We start from the raw sequence: 21083 nt of genomic DNA on the forward strand, positions 1-21083 counted from the left end.
TAACATTTTGGAGCGATCTGTTTACAACAATGGATGAATGGAAAAATAGTTTCCTTTCTGAATATCTTTCTACAGCAAGAGCTTCCACTGGGAATTGGGAGAAAATGTTTCCAGTTCTAAAACTCACTTTGTGACGCATTCCTGGGACTCACAGTCACTTCTGAGTTTGTGATAAATCACAGCTCCAACAGCCAGGGGCCCAGCATCCCCACAGAGGAAGGTGACCCTGCGGCCATTCAGATTCCGAAGTGTTCTTTTTACGTAATCCAGGGATCGGAGCAGGTAGGTTTGGTCACATGTGACCCGGTACAACTGCAGGTACAAAAGGGCTATGCCTGGAATAATTTCCCACCCCAAAAGAAAAGCATTATTATCGTTTCCTTTTATCTTCAGGACATTATTTGTAATTACATGAAATACCTTCTTCTACATAAATCTATGTTTCCAAAGGGGTAACACCAAAACAATACATTTCACATATTTCTTAAAAATGAATAAACAAAATAAAACCAAGACAGAGAAATCAGGGAGGAAAGAACTGAAACCAAGTTTGTACATGTTATCTTGGTGCTTGTCCTGGCACAGTGATTTAATACCTCTTATTCACAGACAACAGAAGATACATCACTTCCTACTCATCCTCAGTTAATTTTCATTCATTCCAAGGTTGTATTCATTCTCCCTTGTAGATCCTAACTTGGATCTTCTTCTTTTTACTTCTTGTAAAATCATTTCTCCTGTGTTATCCCAAATGATTGCTTTTCTGAACTTTATACTCTCTTCTTCCTATTTTTTTTCTATTTTTCCCAATTTTTCAGTGTTCTTTAGTGAACAACCCTACAACTGACCAACCAACTGATGTGTGAACTCGCCATTTGTGGAGCAGCCACACAGTACAGAGTAAGGCAACCAGTACAAAGGGCGTGTGTGGTTCACCACCCACCAACCTTTCCATTCTGGATAAAGAACAAACTCAGGTCTTCAAATGAATCTGAGAATCTCCAAAGAAGGGCCTATATGGCTTCTTAAAGAAGCATGTCCTTACATCTGGGTTCCAGAAGACAATATGACAGCTAAGTAAAAAAAAAAAAGAATCAGTATAAATATGTATTTACTAAAGTCTTTTATAGGAACAAGCATTGACAGAGATGACATGCTGGTGAAAGGGCAAATGAAACATTTCTTTCATGTTTAAGTTGAGGTTCTTCAATATTCTAGTCTTTGTCTAATATCCTACTCTGACTTTTACTATTTTTCATTTTGCCTTTTTTTTTTTTTTTTTTTTTGAGACACAGTCTCGCTCTGTTGCCCAGGCTGGAGTGCAGCAGCACGATCTCGGCTCACTGCAACCTCTGCCTCCCCGGTTCAAGTGATTCTCCTGCCTCAGCCTCCTGAGTAGCTGGGATTACAGGCATGTGCCACCATGCCTGGCTACTTTTTGTATTTTCAGTAGAGACGGGTTTTCACCATGTTGGTCAGGCTGGTCTCGAACTCCTGACTTTGTGATCCCACCTCAGCCTCCCAAAGTGCTGGGATTAACAGGCGTGAACCACTGCACCCGGCCTCATTTTGCTTTTTAAATTTCTCCAAATATCTAGCTTCTTCTTTCTTCTATTCTTCTATTCAGGGTATATAACTTTTCTTTCAAATTAATCCTTAACACTTTTTGAAGTCTTTCATCATTATCCATTTCTTTAAAGATGTTGAGTCAAACAGATATGAAAGTAGAATATTTGGAAGCTCTGAAAAATAATTCTTCTTCATGAGTTGCTTATCATCTCCCTGACAGCATGTTTTCTGTATTCAAAAAATATAAGCATACAGGAAACAGACAGTAAAAGTTTAATACCTACAAATTTCAAACATAATAATCACTATAAAGGCTTACAAATGAGTATTCCCTGATTGACTCAGAAATCTCTAAAAATAGGATGGTGATCTGATTAACCTATGAACCTAAAAACTTACAGTTATATATACTTAATGCTTCAGTATTTTAAAGTAAATGGTAACAGGTAAAGTAAAAAAAAAAGGTCATCATGCTATGTCGTTTTTTGTTGGCAGGCGGACACGTTGCACTAGGTAAAAGAAGCTGGAATGAACAGGCCTTAGGGATGTGGTGGGAGGTGCTGGGGAGCACGTGCCTGTGAGCAGGCTCAACCTTCTGGCCAGCCTGTGCCTTTGGACTGTGAACTGCACCAGTGCCTCCCATCCCCACGCCCTCAGTTGGCCAGGATGGCCAGCAGAAGCTGCAGCTGATTATCTCCCTTCCCCAATGCTGAAAGCTAGAACCAGCTGGAGCTAGGCATCTCCCTTGCTCCAGGTAGGCGGGGCTGCGATAAACCCCTTGCAGGAGAGGCTCCGGTAAAGCAATTTCTCCAGAGGGCAGGCCTTGTCAAGAACAGAAGGCTCTGATGGAATTCAGTATGGTTCCTTCCTCCGAACCTATGAGAAGCATGAGGGGAGTTGTCTCTGATACTCACCATGAAGACCTGGTGGAGCTCCTAGAGGTAAAGTTCACAAAAGTGTGAGAGCCCCGTATGACTGGGTCCCCATCGAGTTTTTAGTCTCTCTGGCTTGTCCACACTGAGCCTCCACAATTCATATTTAAAGTTTAGGTCAACAACAAACTGCATAGGCACAGTCCCATACGATCATAATCATAATACCATATTTTTACTGTACCTTTTCTATATCTAGCTATGTTTAGATACAAAAACACCATTGTGTTACAATTGCTACAGTATTCAGTGCAGTAATGCTGTACAGCTTTGCAGCCTAGGAGCAACAGGCTATCTCATAGAGCACAGGGGTGTAGCTGGCTACACAATCTAGGTATGTGTGAGCACCTCTATGATATCTGCACAATGAAACTGCCCAATGATATGTTTCTCAGAACTCATCCGTGATGTGAAGCGATGCATGACTGTAATTCTCGGCATCCACCTGTTTCGCCAGTTTTTGGTGGAGCAGTTTGCCCCTGTGACCTCACTTCTCTGATGGAGCTAAGAAGAGCTGTTTAGTTTTCACTTTGTTCAGCTTTTTACTTGCTAGGATGCAATGGTGACTTCTAAACTCCTCATATGCTAGACTGGAAAACTGAAGTCTCTCTTTATCTTTCTTTCTCTTTGATTTTTTTTCCTCGATGTTTCATTTAGTCACTTATTTATTAAGCAAACATTTATGACACCCTTCCTAGACACAAGGACACTCTGCCCCCGTGCTCTCTGTGGGATCAGCTCTTTCTCTGGCTCCTTGCGCTTTGGTTTCATTTCTGAAACGATTTTTTATCTTTTCCTTAAATTTCTTTTCTTAGTCTCTCAATTCTTATTTCACATGCTCTTACTGTCTAGGCATCTCTGCTCTGAGTGTCTTTACCTCCGCTTTGTGAACTCACTGCTTAACTAAGTTACAAAATGAATGCTGAAAGTACTGCCAATTTTTCTCCACTTTGTAGTGACATTTTCCTGGTGCGTTTTTCTCCCTCCATTGAGAAATTTTTATTTTTCTTCTTTATATTATGGATAAAACAATTAAATTTTTTCTTAAAATTGAATTTTTCTATATCAACTATTAATAGGACAAATCCCTGGAAGGGGAAAATGGTTAATGTAGCTTTCCCAACTTTTATCCCAACGGTGTCCTCTTGCTAAGTGAAGAACAGCGTATGTTACATACAGGGAGTCTGGTGGCCAGATTTCCTGACTCTCAGACCCTTCCTCGTATCAGAAGTGCCCATTGCTGCTGCTTCCTTCCTTCCCTACACTGTCAGCGGGGGCCAGCAAGGATGCCGCTCCACCTTGCAAGCTAAACCTGCTTCTCTGCAAGCCATGCCTGTTCTACAGCTCTCCAACCCCATTCCCTGTGCACTTTCCATGCCTTTATTCCCAGCTTCTCCTGGCACCGCCTGCCTGCTCTGCACTTGGATGTGCCCACAAAAGTTCCCACTGAGGCTGTGGCCCACTCTGCCTGGACTATTTGCTGATTCTGGGAGGGTGGGTGGGGTCGGGGTGATTCGGCCATGCCTGGACCCTGGGCTTCCTCCCTGCACACCACGGCTCTCCACACTTGTTGTGGATGCTGCTTGTTTTTTACCCAACATGACTTGTGTGTTTTCTGTCTCAAAGTTTTACTAAAGAGATTAAGTTGTGGGTGCTTCATTCATTCTTCTTCCTTTTTCTTTTGTTGAGACAGGGTCTCACTCTGTCACCCAGGCTGGAGTGCAGCAGTGTAATCATGGCTCACTGCAGCCTCGACCTCCTGGGCTTGAGCCACCCTCCTGCCTCAGCCTCCTGAGTAGTTGGGACTACAAGTGTTTACCACTGTGCCCAGCTAATTTTAGAGATGGGGTCTTGTTATGTTGCCCAGGCTGGTCTCAAACTCCTGGCCTCAAACCATCCTCCCACCTCCATCTCCCAAAGTGCTGGGATTACAGGTGTGAGCCACTGTGCCCAGCCTTCTTCTTATATCGTATACACAGTTTAGGGGAGGTATGGGTCTAGGTGGATTCCATACATCTACCTGAACCCCTAAACCCTATTATTTTAAATCACTGAAACCAAATACTTCCATGATGATTCCTAAAGACAGCAACGGCTAGGGATTTTTAAGCAATACTGATTTCTGGAACCCACCTCTAGAGTTCTTAATGTAACTCTTCTGGGCTGGAGGCTGAGAAGTGTGGTTTCTTACAAAGCTCTCTTGGTAATTGTGATGCATAGCCAGTTTGGAACCTAACAATCAGAGGTTTAGAAACCCTTTTTCAACAAGCGAAAAAGCTGTAAGTAAAAGGCTTTTTAGGGGAAACCCGTTGAGACTAATAGCTATGTTATTTTCCTTCCAAAATATCCTTATTCTTTGTATTTTACTTCAGGTTAGCCACAATTATCTAATTTTATTACATTTAAGATATCTTTGGCCCTGTAAGTGAACTGGCTCCACGTCTGTCTGGGTTTATAAGTGTGAAGTTTGAAATAAGTTTATAAGTTTGAAATATGTAATGTCACTATGTAAATGTTGCATGCATAATAGGCAAATAATAAGCATCACAAAAACGAATGTAAATATAAATACAATATTCACAAAAATGAATGTAAATATAAATACAAATACAATATTATCAAGGGCCCATGTTTGGTTCATGGTGGCTCTAACATGTATATCTCTGTCTATGCTGTTTTTTTTGGTTTTTGGTTTGCTTGTTTTTTTCTTTTTGAGACAGGGTCTCACTCCTGTTGCCCAGACTGGAGTGTAATGATGTGATCTCAGCTCACTACAACCTCTACCTCTGGGCTCAATTGATTCTCCTGCTTCAGCCTTCCCAGTAGCTGGGACTATAGGCCCATGCCACTATGCCCAGCTAATTTTCGTATTTTTAGTAGAGACAGGTTTTGCCATGTTGCCCAGGCTGGTCTTGAACTCCTGAGCTCAAGTGATCTGCCATCTTTAGCCTCCCAAAGTGCTTTGGATTACAGACTTGAGCCATCGCACCTGGCCTATGCTGTTTATTAATTAAGCTACAAGAATTCAGCAAGAAATCACTCTAAATCTGTATATAAATTGTCATTAGCAATTTGGACTTCAGTCTAATCCCTGAGAACAAGGTTATCTTTTATATCCTTTATATTCCCCGAATAATTATTAGAATGTTCTCAATACCGGGTAAAATAATAAGAATGCAAAGATTAGTTAAGGCAAGTTAATTTTTCAATTACATTTTTTGATGTGAAGTGTATTATTGGTTGTTATCATTAAAATAAAAATAAAAACATTTATGTGCACAAATGAGTCAAATGAGTACAGGCAGTAGGGTAGTAATATCACAGAACAGAGAGACCACTCACCACAGCCTGTCACAATGACCAGAGCAGCAAAGAATCCTTTAAAACTGACCCTAGGGAAAGTCTGCTCTTAATAGTTACACATTTTCATAGACAGCTATATATTAGGTTAAATAAATAATGTTATAAAAAAAGACACACTAGATATTAAAGTTCAAACTTCAGGAAGAAAGCATTTCTTTAGAAATGAAATTCCAAATCATCTCAACATTGAAGACATAGAGCAAGACCTCAATTAAAAGGTATAAAATCAGCCAGGCATGGTGGCTCACGCCTGTAATCCCAGCACTTTGGGAGGCTGAAGCAGGAGGATCGCTTGAGCCCAGGAATTTGAGACCAACCTCAGCAACACAGTGAGACTCCGTCTTTACAAAAAATCAAAAAATTAGCCAGGTGTGGTGGCACGTGCCTGTGGTCCCAGCTACACAGGAGGCTGAGGCAAGAGGATGGTTTGAGCCCAGGAGGTCAAGGCTGCAGAGAGCTGTGATTGCACCACTGTACTCTAGCCCAGGCAACAGACACTGTACTCTAGCCCAGGCAACAGAGTGAGACTCCGTCTCAAAAAAAAAAAAAAAAGATATAAAATCTTTACCATTTTATTTTTTTGAGATGGAGTCTCACTCTGTGGCTCAGGCTGGAGTGCAGTGGCACAAACTCGGCTCACTGCAACCTCTGCTTTCCAGGTTCAAGCAATTCTCCTGCCTCAGCCTCCCAAGTAGCTGGGATTACAGGTGTCTGACACCACACCTGGCTAATTTTTGTATTTTTAGTAGAAACGGGGTTTCACCATGTTGGCCAAGCTGGTCTCCAACTCCTAAGCTCAGGTGATCCACCTGCCTCGGCCTCCAAATGTGCTGGGATTACAGGCGTCAGCCACCGCGCTGGCCAAGTCTTTACCATTTTAAAAGAGAAGAAAATTTCAGTCAAGTCTTACATCTCATAATCTAAGAATAAAACGTATCAGTGATTTAGACCCCACAGCCTCACCTGTCCAGCCAGTATAAGCAGAGCAGTCATGGGGATCAGCTGTCTTCAGCCCTTCTTCCATTTGCTGCAGAAGATCTTTAATTTTGGTCTGGATCCGTCTTATGAAATTATGAATGATCTGAGATCCAAAAGAAGAGATAACTTTAACTGCACAAGAATGGGACAATGTTGCAATAAATACTTTAAAGTCTAAGTTGTACAAACATAACAGAAGTTACTTTCCTTGGACCATCTCAGTGCATCATTGGTTGGAGTCTATCTTGGTTTTTATAAGGTTACTTTTTTTAATGAGATAATACCCTATTTAGACTATAACTCATAAGTAGAATCACAAAAAACAACTTGCAGAAATCAAAGAATTAAAAAAAAACAAAAGAAAAAATGGATGGATTTAACTATATAAACATTTCAACTTCTGTAAGATCAAGAACATCAGAAAGATGGTTCAAAAGTTAATGACAAAGGGGAAATACATGCAATATAAGATATAAATCAATAATAAACATAATACGTAACTAGACCCCAAATTATTAACATCTTCATACAAAAGAAAAAACAAATGATATAGACCCCAAATTATTAACATCTTCATACAAAAGAAAAAACAAATGATAAGCATACACAAAAAAATATTCAATCACTCAGTGACTAATGAAATGCAAATAAAAACAAGTACTATGGATTTCTTACCAGATTAAAAAATATATATATAAAAAGAATTAAGTCCCAAGACTAAGAGCAAACAGAAAAGGTATTTTTATTCATTGTTGGCAGTCTCTCCCAAGAGAAATACGCAATATTCTTAAATAACGTAGCTAACGGTGTTGTTAAGATCTTTCCTACCTTTGCTGATTTTTTTTTTTTTTTTGGAGACAGTTTCGCTCTGTTGCTCAGGCTGGAGTGCAGTGGTGTGATCTCAGCTCACTGCAACCTCCACCTCCTGGGTTCAAGAGATTCTTCTGCCTCAGCCTCCCAAGTAGCTGGGACTACAGGCACTTGCCACCATGCCCGGCTAATTTTTGTATTTTTAGTAGAGATGGGGTGAGACAGAGTTTTGCTCGTCACCCAGGCTGGAGTGCAATGGTGCGATCTTGGCTCACTGCAACTTCTGCCTCCTGGCTTCAAGCGATTCTCCTGCCTCAGCCTCCTGAGTAACTGGGATTACAAGCACCCGCCACCACACCCGACTAATTTTTGTATTTTTAGTAGAGATGGGGTTTCACCATGTTGGCCAGGCTGGTCTTGAACACCTGACCTCAAGTGATCCACCCACCTCGGCCTCTCAAAGTGCTCGGATTATAGGCATGAGCCACTGCACCTGGCCCACCTTTGCTGATTTTTAAAAATCTACTTGCTCTATTAATTGGTCAGAAACCTCCCATTATGATTATGGAATTGTTTATTTCTCCCTTTAACTCTCTCTCTCTTTTTGCTTTCATATATTTTGAAATTGTTATTAAGCATAGGCAAATTAATGGCTAGTATGTCCTCCTGACAAACCGACTCAGTTTCATAATGAAATGTCCTTCCGTGAGATTGTAAAGAAAATACTTTTAGGTTTCTGCACAATTAGGGCTTTGAGGGCAAATTCTACTGAAATTTGGGATTCTGGACTAAAAGTAAACCTTAGGAACTAAGGTTTGCAGAGTGTGAACTCCAGAGAAGTTTCCTCAACCCTGGATGTGCATGTTTACATTTCAAAGTGCATGAGGCCCCAGAACCAGGAGACATTTCTGACTTGTAAAACTGAAGACAATGGACTCATCTTTTCCATACAGATATTTATGTACATTCTGAAAAGATTAAAGAAAGATGATCCCTCTCAGAAAGGGAAGGGGAGACAACTGCCTTTCCCCCTTTTATAAAAAGCACAGACAATTTACTTTCCTTCTTTCCTTATTTACAATACCGGCTTTGCCGATGAAGGCCATCATACCCTCCCTGAACTGCATTGTACCACAGATAAGAACTGGGACCAGGGAACTGCCCGCTGGTTATTTGTTGTCAGGTAAATAGGAAGAAATTCCTGATTCAAAAACCTTTTGCTACATTCAGGACAAAATTAATTAACATAAGTATCAAAACCGAACACCCTCTTTACCTGCTTGCCCTAAGAGCTATTTTATGGGACATTTTACACAGTCACTAAGTTTTCAGATGCCCACTGCTTGCTTACTTGGCCATCCATTCACTTTCAACCTTTTTCTTTATATTTAAAGTCCATCTCTTGTGTAACATACAGTTAGGTCTTTGTTAATTTATTCTGATAGTCTTAGAGTCCCTCAGTGGACATGAGCAGAACCCTCTTCATTGGCAGGATGACCTAAGAGAAACTGTAGTTCAGTCATCCCCAAGTGACACCTTTTCCAGTCCCACGGTGGGAAAGACCCCATTTATTCCTGCAGACTCACCTCTAGGCTGTATTTTTTTAAAACTGGAATGAATTCAACCCCCAGATCCTCAAAAACAAATGTCTTAACTTTCTTATGTAACACAGCATGGCTCCTATGCAGAAAAACATCAAATTCACTTCCTTAGTCTTTTATAACCAAAAGCAGAATAAGGAGGACAGGGCAAAGAAAAGAAAAAGAAAAAGGAAGGAAAACGAAAAACATAGAAACAAGAGGCAGAGGCAGGCTCAACTGTTGGCTGTTCTAACGCCCACGGCCCCCTCCAGGTTTCCCTAAGGATACTCCTCCAAATGACTGCTACCAGTGGAGAGGGCCAGGCCACTCAAAGGCAAATGGCCCTCAATGAGATAAACGGGAAAAGCCCCACCCGACTTGTGCCCTCTGCCACAAGCTCAGCCACTGGAAACAAGGCCTGAGGACCAAAGGGCTCCCAGGACAGAATCCCAACCCCTGAAAGCCTTGAGCTGAAGGGGCTCTCTGCTCTAGTTGAAAACAGCTCACCTTAAGTGGTGACTTGAGGAGATGGGAAAAATTCGTCCTATACCATGTAGGTCTGAGGTGTCAAAGGCTCTCCCTGACTGATGGAGATAAAGGATAAAGGAAAGTAGTAAAGGGGCTGGCCCCGCACCTTGCAATGGCTGGATGGCTTACAAGTCCTCCTGTAAAGCTTAACTCTTTCCTCTCCATTCCTTTCTTTAATAGAGTCTCTCTGTTGCCCAGGCTGGAATGCAGTGGCACCATCTTGGCTCACTGCAGCCTCTGCCTCCCGGGTTCAAGCCATTCTCATGCCTCAGCCTCCCAAGTAGCTGGGATTACAGGCATGCACCACCACACCTGGCTAATTTTTGTATTTTTAGTAGAGACAGGGTTTTACCATGTTGGCCAGCCTGGTCTCAAACTCATGGCCTCAATTGATCCACCTGCCTCCACCTCCCAAAGGGCTGGGATTACAGATGTGAGCCACAGTGCCTGGCCCATTCCTTTCTTCTCTTTTCTTCTTTTTCTGTTCAATCCAGGGGTTGAGCCTTAAAAGGGAAAAAGTCGCTAATATCCTAACCCCTGATTTTGTCATTTTCTTTAAAACTCCAGCTGGTTACATATTATGGCCCGTTTTTGTGCACATTTTAAACTGATGGACAAGCTACAAGAGAAATTCAGAGCTCAAATGGTTAACCTGCAACGTAGAGTTATGTAGAGTCTTCTAAAGCTCTCTTCCCCTCTTTTTTCCTAGCTGCTTTAAATCTGTTGTTACTAACTTGCTGGTGCTAAGATAAGACTCATTATTTATGGTGCAACTAATATGTAAACATTGAAAACTCATTTAAAGTTAAAGAAGAAAAGGAAAAGAGGTATTTTTAGTAAGGAAGGGTATAAAAAGAAATTGTATAGAAAAAAAATCTTGTATGGTAAATTATTATCTTAAAGTAAGGTTGTTTTTAAAAAGGATATTTAGAACAAGTCAAAGTCCAAGTATGTCGTAAATGGTCTGTGTAAGTCATGAAAAGGTTCATGAAGGAGAATTTATAAAAGGAATTTTGTATGTAATTAAGTTGGTTATAATTTTAAAAAATTATTTAGGATAGTCTTTCTAACATTAATCCTCTATGTTAAAACAAGGTTTTCTTAAGGTATTAACCTGCTCTTAATAAAACTGCAAGAAGTTTTACTCAGAATTTTATAAACGTTTCTAAAAAAAAAAAAAAAAACTCAAGGATATATCAGAAGTTCAACGTTTGCTGTGTGCCAGTTTGCTGTGTCCCACTGCGTTCAGCTTTTTCTCCCCTGGAGGAGGCCTAGGATAGTAACTCTCTTCTGCAGTCTTTGTCAGCTCCTGTAACTTTTTCCCCCAGTTCTGTTATTGTGGCCTAGTGCTAAAACGTTTCTTCTTGAAGGTCAACATTAACCAATGTTTTCCTCTAACATAACTTAAATCTGTACTCCTGGATATTCTTGGTATTTATCTAAATTCTCAATGTAATCAAAAACGTTTCACACTGTTCCTATGAATCATGTGTTCCCCTGCTATACTCATAACCTCCTAACCCTAAACACACTCTTTCTGTGTCTAATTAAATTCAAACACTTTTTCATCAAGTTTAACTTCCAGGTTAACTAAATGGACACCCCTCCGAAAAAAGTCACACTGCAAAAGGTTTTTCTTTGCCTTTTTGGTAACTGGCTTTAAAAAAAACCCAAACTTTTATCTTCTAGAGTTCATCAGTTTCACCTTCAAATGATGCTGCAAATTGCATAACAATCTCTCCCCAATAATGCCTGCTACCTTTACGAATTTCCCTGGGATTCAGCTGAACACCAGTTTCACCCTAACATAATCCCCATCTCTAACAAGTTCCTTTTTCCAGCAAGGTCCAATATCCTACATTTCACAATCCAAAACAATAACCCACGTAACTTCTCGACCAACTAACAATCCTAGGTAGGGCCAGTTCTATGACCTAGTCAGCAGGAAGCAGCTGGAAGATGATACCTTCACCAACATGCCAAAGATCTGTCACTGTTGCTGTCGTGGGGGGAAATGTGGAGTCCTAATTGGGGAAAAGAAGTCACACTGGTGGGAGCAGTGGGAAGCAAAAAAACCCAGATAAGCTAAAGTCTGTCTTTCTTCAGGGTCCAGAACATGTAGCCCTCCTGTGCCCAACTTACGACCAGACACCTACAAGTTAGCTCACTGCAGCCTTGGCATTACTGGTAGTGCACAAAGCTCTCCAGCACACCCCACACCATTCTATAAAACCGATCTCCAGCAAGCCTTTGTTTCCATACAGCCAGCTTCTCTTCCGCTGGCCTGCCTGTCACCTCCTTGCAACATCTTTTCCTTCTTTCTCTAATAAATCTGCCTTTCTGTACTCAACAACTGTCTTGGTAAATTCTTGCACCCCCGCACCACCAGCCCAGAAAGTCGCCACTCACCCACGACAGTTTCCATCAGGTATCACCTCTGTTGCTTTTTTTTCAGACGGGGTTTCACTCCTGTCACCCAGGCTGGAGTGCAATGGCATGATCTTGGCTCACTGCAACCTCTGCCTCACAGGGTCAAGCGATTCTCCTGCCTTAGCCTCCCAAATAACTGGGACTACAGGTGTGCACCACCACAGCTGGCTAATTTTTGTATTTTGTGTAGAGACAAGGTTTTGCTATGTTGCCCAGGCTGGTCTCAAACTCCTGGGCTCAAGCAATCCTCCCACCTCTGCCCCACAAAGTGCTGGGATTACAAGCATGAGCCATTGTGCCCAGTCTGCTGTAACAAATTATTTTACATGGTGGTGGTGATGGTGGTAGTGTTTTAATCTTAAAATGTCTTAATTTGCCTTCATTCTTGAAGGATATTTTCACTGAAAAAAAATTCTGGATACTAGTTTCTTTCAGGACTTTCATGTTATTTCATTCTCCTCTGTCTCCATGATTTCTAACGAAAGATCAGCCGTCAGTAAAATTCCCTGTATATAATGTGTTGTTTTCCTCTGCTCCTATCAAGATGTGCTCTTTACCTTTGTCTTGATTTGGGCTTCTTTGTGTTTATTCCTCTTGGTGTTTTGAGGGGCATTTTGCATCTATAAATTTTTTTTTAAATTAATTATTTTTTTAGAGACTGAGTCTCGCTCTGTCACCCAGGCGGGAGTGCAGTGGCGTGATCTTGACTCACTGCAAGCTCCGCCTCCCAGGTTCACGCCATTCTCCTGCCTCAGCCTCCTGAGTAGCTGGGACTACAGGCGCCCGCCACCACACCCGGCTAATTTTTGTATGTTTAGTAGAGACGGGGTTTCACCGTGTTAGCCAGGATGGTCTTGATCTCCTGACCTCGTGATCTGCCCACCTCGGGCCCCCAAAGTGCTGGGATTACAGGCATGAGCCACCGCACCCAGCCCTGCATCTATAAATTTCTGTCTTTCATTGAATGTGCAAAATTCTCAACCACTATTTCTTCAAATACTTTTTCTGTCCCACTCTTCCTCTGCTTCCCTTCTATGATTCCAATTACCAACAGCTGGATGGTTTGATGTAATTTAACAGGTCCCTAAATCCCTGCCTTTCTTTTTTCCTTCATTCTTTTTTTCTGTTTTGCACAATGGATAACTTCTATTGATCTATTTTCAAGTTCACTAATTACTAATTCCCTTTCCTCTGTCTTGAAACCACTCCTGCAAAAATTATAACAGTGAAAAAATCATGACAGTGAAAGAGATCTGACCTAAGAGAGTCTATCTTGCTTCTAACCTCCAAGCTGTACTTGTTCATTCCTGGGTGTTGGCTGAATTAACTCTGAGAGAAATTTATTTTATTACATATATATATAGAGAGAGAGAGACGGAGTCTTACTCTCTTGCCCAGGATGGAGTGCAGTGGCACTATCTGGGCTTACTGCAAATTCTGCCTCCCAGGTTCAAGTGATTTCTCCTGCCTCAGCTTCCCCAGTAGCTGGGATTACAGGTGCATGCCACTATTATAGGAGTTATTAAGAAATTATTTTAGGTAACAGAGAGGATAAGGGGTCCTTGGTAAGGTGTTTTTTTCTCGTAATAAAAGCAGCTCCAGAAATGTTTATTTTCTAGCAGAAAAATGGCTTGAAGGGCTAGGCTAGCAAGTACTGATATGCTAATGTGGATTAAAAACTAGATCTGCCCAACATGGTCACCCCCAGATATCTCCACCTGTGCAGGACATCATAGTGGCCCACATTTGCATATTAAAAGGCTAGGGTGGGAGGGCCAATTATTTTGAGGGCTACATGAATGACATACCTGGTCAAACCAATCCTCTGGGCCCTATGTAAATCAGACACTGCCTCCTCCAGCCTCCCAATATAACTGACCATTCCTCCCCACCCACCACACATGGGGTTTCCTCTCTCTGCTTGGAGCCTGCTTGGAGCCCCCCTCCCTCTGTCTCTGTAAGGAGGAGCTTCTTCCTTCCTTCTTGCCTATTAAACTCTCTGCTCCTTAAAACCACTCCACATGCGTCTGTGTCATTTTATCTAAATCAGCGTGAGACAAAGGACCCTGGTGTTCCTCCAGTCATCAGAGCTGTATCCACCAGGTCCCACTAATTTTTTGTATTTTTAGTAGAGACAGGGTTTTGCCATGTTGGCCAGGCTGGTCTGGAACTCCTGACCTCAAGTGATCCACCCACATCGGCCTTCCAAAGTGCTGGGATTACAGGCGTGAGCCACCATGCTGGCCAAGAGGAATTTAATTTATGGTTTAACTTTGAAACAAAGATAACAGCCCTTTCCCAAAACAAACTCCCTTCTTGCCTGGGGACCAGAATGCCTTTGTAAGACTAACAAATTAGCCACAAGATTAGAAATTATGGTGTAGGAGTCATGCAACCAGAGGCCACAAGATTCCAAACCTCCCCAATTGCTCCTCAGGATAAAATCACTACTGTAAAACCTAAGAATGGTGCTCGAGATATAATTTCAGACCCTGCCTTCTGATGCACCAGCTGGTGCCATCCAGACTGGTAATCGGGCTCAACCAGTTCTGTGATCCCACCCAGGAACAGAAGACAGCAAGAAGAACCCACTGTGACCCCTAAGATTTCATCTAGGATCTGACCAGGATCTGACCAATCAGCACTCCCACTCCCTTGTCCCCTCCCACCAAATTATCCTTTAAAAACCTCATTCCAAGTTTTCAGGGACACTGATTTGAGTAAAACACTCCGGTCTCCAGTTCAGCTGGCTTTGTGTGAATACAAATTGTGATTCCCGTCTTGATAAGGCAGTTCTGTGTGGGCAGCGGGCAAGCAGAACTCACAGGACACTGACAGTCTTCTCCATTCCCCTGCTAAGGCCATGCAGTAACTTTTAAATGCCATATATTGTATTTATCAGTTCTACAACATCCATGAGACTCTTTTTTCAATGGTTTTTACTTCCCTGCTGAGATTTCCTCATTTTTCATGAATTGAAAGCATATTTTGTTTTATTTCATGGAGGAGAGTTATAGCAGTCAGTTTAAAATCCTTGCATACTAGTTTCACTATCTGGTTCTTTTCAGGATTGGACCCAGTTAATGTTCTTTTCTTTTGAAAATGTGTCTTTTATGTAGAAAAGCAGAATATGCCTCCTCAAAATCATGCATTTTTGACATAAGGATGAATTTGAACTGAGAAGTAGACGCCAGAATAGCTCCCTCCCCTCCCCCACCTACCTAAAAGCAGGACTTAAAAATGGTGTCCCTTCTTCCCTCCCAACCAGGGAAGAAATCTTTGGAAGGCATCAGCCTAGAGAAGGCACCAGAGAAATCTACATCACAAACCCCATTTGTTTGCCATTCTACGCTTTGCACCCCAGACACTCAAAAAGTCCCTGTCCTTTGTCTTGTCGCTGCTCTAAAAACACATTGCTCTTTGCTGAAGATGAGATATAAACTGGGTATATGAGATATAAGCCATCTCTGTGAGATACACTCATTCCCTGGGTACGTCCCATGTGTATATGAAATACACACATTAAAACACTTATGTGTTTTTCTCTTGTTAATTTGTCTTTTGTTACAGGGGTCTGTCCCAGCTAAAAACTCCGAGGGGTAAGAGGAAAACCTATTTTTCTCCCTTACACTATGTTCCTGGTTCTACAGATAGCAGGTAACTTTGCCCTGCATCTGGAATGTTAATTTGTACACTGTTTTCTTGCTTGTATTGAATTGCAAATTCTGTTTCTGGGGCAGCAGCTCTCCTCTCAATTTCTATCTTTTGTCTTTAGCTAAGCTTCTTTGGGTTGGTTCCAGACACGCACTGTTCAGAATTTGATTGGATACGTACACAGACAAGATTTTTGGATCCCTCTTCTGGCTCATTCCTTTTCCTCATTATCTTATCAGCCAGTTATCCCATCTTAGATTTCTGGTTCCCGGAAAATGTGTTTTTCCCATAGGCAACCCCTGCCGCCACTGAGGGCACCATGTAAATGAAACTTAGCTCCAGGATAAAAGACGTGGACACAGAAACTTCCTTCACAGGGAATGCACTATAACATACCCTACAGAAATTCACTCCTCCGCCCAGGTATGGTGGCTCACTCCTGTAATCCCAGCACTTTGGGAGACCGGGGTGGGTGGAATACCTGAGGTCAGGAGTTCAGGAACTGCCTGGCCAACATGGTGAAACCCCATCTCTACTAAAAACACAAAATTAGCCAGGCGTGGTGGTGCACGCCTGTAATCCCAGCTACTGGGGAGGCTGAGGCAAGAGAATCGCTTGAACCCAGGAGGCAGTGCTTGCAGTGAGCCGAGATGGCACCACTGCAATCCAGCCCAGGCAAAAAAGAGCAAAACACCATCTCAAAAAAAAAAAAAAAGAAATTCACTCCTCCTCTAATCATGTACTGTAACATACTCTATAGAACCTCCCTCCTCCTCCAATCACACACTGTAACGTGCTCTACAGAACCACCCTCCTCCTCCAATCACGCACTGTAACGTGCTCTACAGAACCTCCCTCCTCCTCCAATCATGCACTGTAACGTGCTCTACAGAACCTCCCTCCTCCTCCAATCATGCACTGTAATGTGCTCTACAGAACCTCCCTCCTCCTCCAATCACTCACTGTAACGCGCTCTATAGAACCTCCCTCCTCCTCCAATCATGCACTGTAACATATTCTATAGAATCTGGACATAATACAAAAAAGCAATTACACTGCAGTCTGCTTATTCTCCAGTGCCTTTGAGTAGTTGCTTTTTATATATATTATATACAAATTTTATAGTTGTTTTATACAGGGAGTACTCCACCAGGGTCTTAGCCCATCATTAAAGTATAAATCCCCTAAAACACCTTTTAAGTTAAAAAAAAAAAACAAAAAACCCAGTATATGTACCTTCTTTTGTTGCACTCCAGCTGCATATTATATACCACAAAACCCCCATCCTTGTCTACATTTTTAAGTCATTGAAAGTAATAGCTGAGCATTCAGAGATGGGCAAATCTATTTTGAGACCAACCAATTGTGCCAAGGAGGATTTAAACGTGCATATTTACAAGCACATATTTTTGCTATAAGTACTGAATATGACTTTCCCCTTTGATATTATATTTATTAGATGCCCAAGACTAAAATAGGTAGGCAAGACAACGAATTCTATTAAGTGACTAAAATATAGCATTAGCTTTCAAAATTGTATCTTTTCATTAAATGTTATTCAAGGTAATAAGTAAATTACAATAATTCCTACTCAACCATGGTGGTAAAATACCTTCCCTTATAGCGAAAGCTGAGTAAGAAATCTAAGGCCAAGGAGAGCTTCATGAAAATCTTCATAATTATGCTCACTTAAATAAAATGATAAAGATGGCACACCAAAAAACACAGTATCACTATTTCACCCACCTTAAAGGTGATATTATGAGTTAACTGGACAAACACATTCACTTAACAATCTTTACTTACTAGCAATGCTTTCTGGATTTGCCATTCCCTATGGTTTTCATGATGTGCTTGTAAATGTATTTAACTTTGCTTCTGTTACTGAATGCACCAAGAAGAGTAACTGTCTGGTTCTCCACCCAACTTCTTAAAAACTTTTTGACTCCATGTTAGTAACTTAGGCCTCCTATGTCTTGACCTTTGGTTTCTACTGTAATCAAAGAGACGCAGAATCATTTGCATGAGAAGGAATAAATAGGGGATACCTCTTTAATACCTGCGGTGGCAGAATCCATAAGGTAATTCCTAGCCCATATCTAGTCCCCACATCCTTCCTGCTTGTTAACAGAAATCTGATTATATCCAGAATAGCAGGGCATCCAGCCCCAGAAGAGACACTTGATTTTCCAGGCCCTGTTATGCACAAGGGTGGCCACATGACACAGACCTGAACCATGAGACCTAAATGAAAGTCTTCTAGGAGGTTCTAGGAGGTTATTATTTTTCATGATAAAAAAGAAAGAACTTCCCTAATTTTTCTCCCCTTCTGCCTGCTGATTAAAGTACCTGTAAGTTGAGTTTTCCAGGCCTAATGCACACTCTCATGCAGTCTTAGCTCTATCATGGTAACCTAATTCCAAAGCATATGCTACTAACCCTTCATTCCTCATAAATGATACTGGAGTTTTGTTTTGTTTTGTGTTTTTTGAGATGGAGTCTCGCTCTGTCGCCCAGGCTGGAGTGCAGTGGTGTGATCTTGGCTCACTGCAAGCTCCGCCTCCCGGGTTCACACCATTCTCCTGCCTCAGCTTCCCGAGTAGCTGGGACTACAGGAGCCTGCCACCAGGCCGGCTAATTTTTTATATTTTTAGTAGAGACAGGGTTTCACCGTGTTAGCCAGGATGGTCTCGATCTCCTGACCTCATGATCCGCCTGCCTCAGCCTCCCAAAGTGCTGGGATTACAGGCGTGAGTCACCGCGCCCAGCCTACTGGAGTATATTTTTAAGACTTACGATTGCTTCCTCCAGTTCCCTTTAATATTTGCCAAAATTTCATTGCAAAAATCATTATTTCTCTGCCCTTTGCCATAAGGTACTTTTTCTGGTTCCCCTTTTCCTATTTCTCATAAAAAAAAGGATTCTAATTTGTTTATACTGGAACCAAATTCTCATGTACAAAGAAAATTTATTATGCTGTAATTCTATTTACATTTGATGGAGATTACTATACCAGGAGAAATTTTAACTGGTTTGTCTCACTAAATAATGGTATTTTATTTACATACACACACACACACACACACACACACGTATACATACATATATATACACATATACATATATACATTTACATATATACATGCACACACACTTTTTTTTTTTTTTTTTTTTTTGAGACTGAGTGTCACTCTGTCGCCCAGACTAGAGTGCAGTGGTGTGATCTCAGTTCACTGCAACCTCCTACCTCCCGGGTTCAAGTGATTCTCATGCCTCAGCCTCCTGGGTAGCTAGGATTATAGGTATGTGCCACCATGTCCGGCTAATTTTTGTATTTTTAGTAGAGACAGGGTTTCCCCATGTTGGCCAGAATGGTCTCAAACTCTTGGCCTCAAGTGATCCACCCATCTCAGCCTCCTAAAGTGCTAGGATTACAGGTGTGAGCCACTGCACCTGGCAATAATGGTATTATAAAGATAACTAACAATTATTGAGCACTTACTATGTACCTGGCACTAAGTGATTTACATATTTCAATTAATCTTCACATCATTCAGTTTTTTAGGTAAGAAAACCAAGGCTTACTTGAGGTCTTATGACAATGAGAGATAAAGCTCTTGAAACTCTGACTAGACTGTCTACTTCTAAAGTTCCTGGGCTGTGTATTCTCTGGTTATTGCAAAATTTTTTGCTTGATTCTATATTTACATTTTACCTTTGGATGTTCAGGACTTACAGCCTTCACTCAGTCATACTATATGAATAGAAATATGTACCCGCCACATAGCCCAGAAACAGCAGGAGCAGTTAAAGAATTTTGGAGGTTCTATCTCTTGACTCTGAGATTGATTTTTAGCAATTACATTGCAATCGGGAAGAAAATGTTCTTTTCCTACATGGTGAGTAGGCAATTTTCCCAAACAAGAATGCCCAAGTGTATTATAATGCAGAAATATACTGGAGTAGATATTAATCACTAGTTGTAAAACCCCTTGTGAGGTGTCACTGCATCTATTATTCCAAATGATACACAGGGTACATTTATGGCAAGATTTATTTCTCTTCCTCACAATGTTTTCATGGTAATAAATCTTAGAATCAAATAAAAACCTTTTTTGGGGACGGGAGGGTGGGAAAAAGAGATAGAAGAGGAGGGGGAAGGGGGAATAGGGGAAGGAGACAGAAAGAAGAAGAAAAAGATAAACAGATGGCAGACAGACACTGGGTGATATTGAAGCACACAAATTACACCAGTTATATTCTTGAAAAACGTTTCAAGAAATTAAATTCCTTTTTATTCATGATATTTTTTTCCACGTACATCACAGGAATAATTGAGGGGAATAACTTATTTCCTAATTTGTCATTTGCTAGAACAGATACACATATTCTGTACCTCTCTGCCTCAACTCTAGATCTTAGAGAAGGTATGGGTTCAGTATGTTCACAAGCTACATTTCATATTGCATATGGAAAAAATAAAAGGTAGATTTTATAAATTTTTACAATTTTACAAATATTTTAGATGATATAAACAACACTCTAACAACTGTTACTGAAGATAAAGGATGAAATTTCTTTATCTTGGCATGAAGCGTAGCAAACATAATATAATTGGCATATTAACAACTTCATATATGATAAAATACCCAGCACTATATATACTTTTGTAATCTTCAGATACCTTTGAAATAGGTGAGGAAGAAAGAAATAAAATGTAGATGATTAGCAAATCTTGAGTATAATATTAGTTATTCTTTTGAAAAACAAATAATGCTTTCCATCTGCCAGGCACTGTTATTGGGACACAAAGCTGAATAAGATTGGGTACTCCCCAAAATGTTCCTGGTCTAATGAGACAAACGTAAAAATAATTATGATTGCATATAATAAATGCCTGACTAGCAATATCCAATATGGTATATTCAAGAAAATATATAAATGTATGTAGACTGATACCCGAAGACAATCTTACTTCACCCTTGTGGAAGGCATTCAGGAATTTACTGGGATTGTTATCAGATGCCCACTCACAGAGGCAGGCAAGTGTGTAGCTGGGGCACTCAGAAGGGTGGAGAGGGGATGGAAAGGCATCGATGACCACTGTGAGCCCGTCAGGGGGCTTCCTGGTGGACCTAGGAGACCCTTTCTTTGATGAGGGAGTATTGTCAGTGGGGCAATGTGTGGACTAGAAGACCCTGAAAGCTTGCTCCTCAATGGGCTAAAAGCTGAGGAGCTT

The 21083-nt window shown here is 41.2% G+C and overlaps 1 protein-coding gene across 2 annotated transcripts in view; it reads right to left on the minus strand.

Moving 5' to 3' along the window:
* The window catches only part of LANCL2 (LanC like glutathione S-transferase 2), a 65515-nt gene that overhangs the window by 33109 nt on the left and 11323 nt on the right, over nucleotides 1-21083 (minus strand). For both annotated transcript variants that reach the window (XM_002833054.5, XM_054560559.2), the window contains exons 2-3: nucleotides 6828-6945; nucleotides 128-335 (exon numbers count right to left, since the gene is read on the minus strand). In XM_002833054.5, the coding sequence (XP_002833100.2) occupies nucleotides 128-335; nucleotides 6828-6945 (326 nt within the window). The remainder of the gene's footprint in view (nucleotides 1-127; nucleotides 336-6827; nucleotides 6946-21083) is intronic.

This window comes from Pongo abelii, chromosome 6, assembly GCF_028885655.2.
Source record: "Pongo abelii isolate AG06213 chromosome 6, NHGRI_mPonAbe1-v2.0_pri, whole genome shotgun sequence".
Taxonomy (NCBI): Eukaryota; Metazoa; Chordata; class Mammalia; order Primates; family Hominidae; genus Pongo; species Pongo abelii.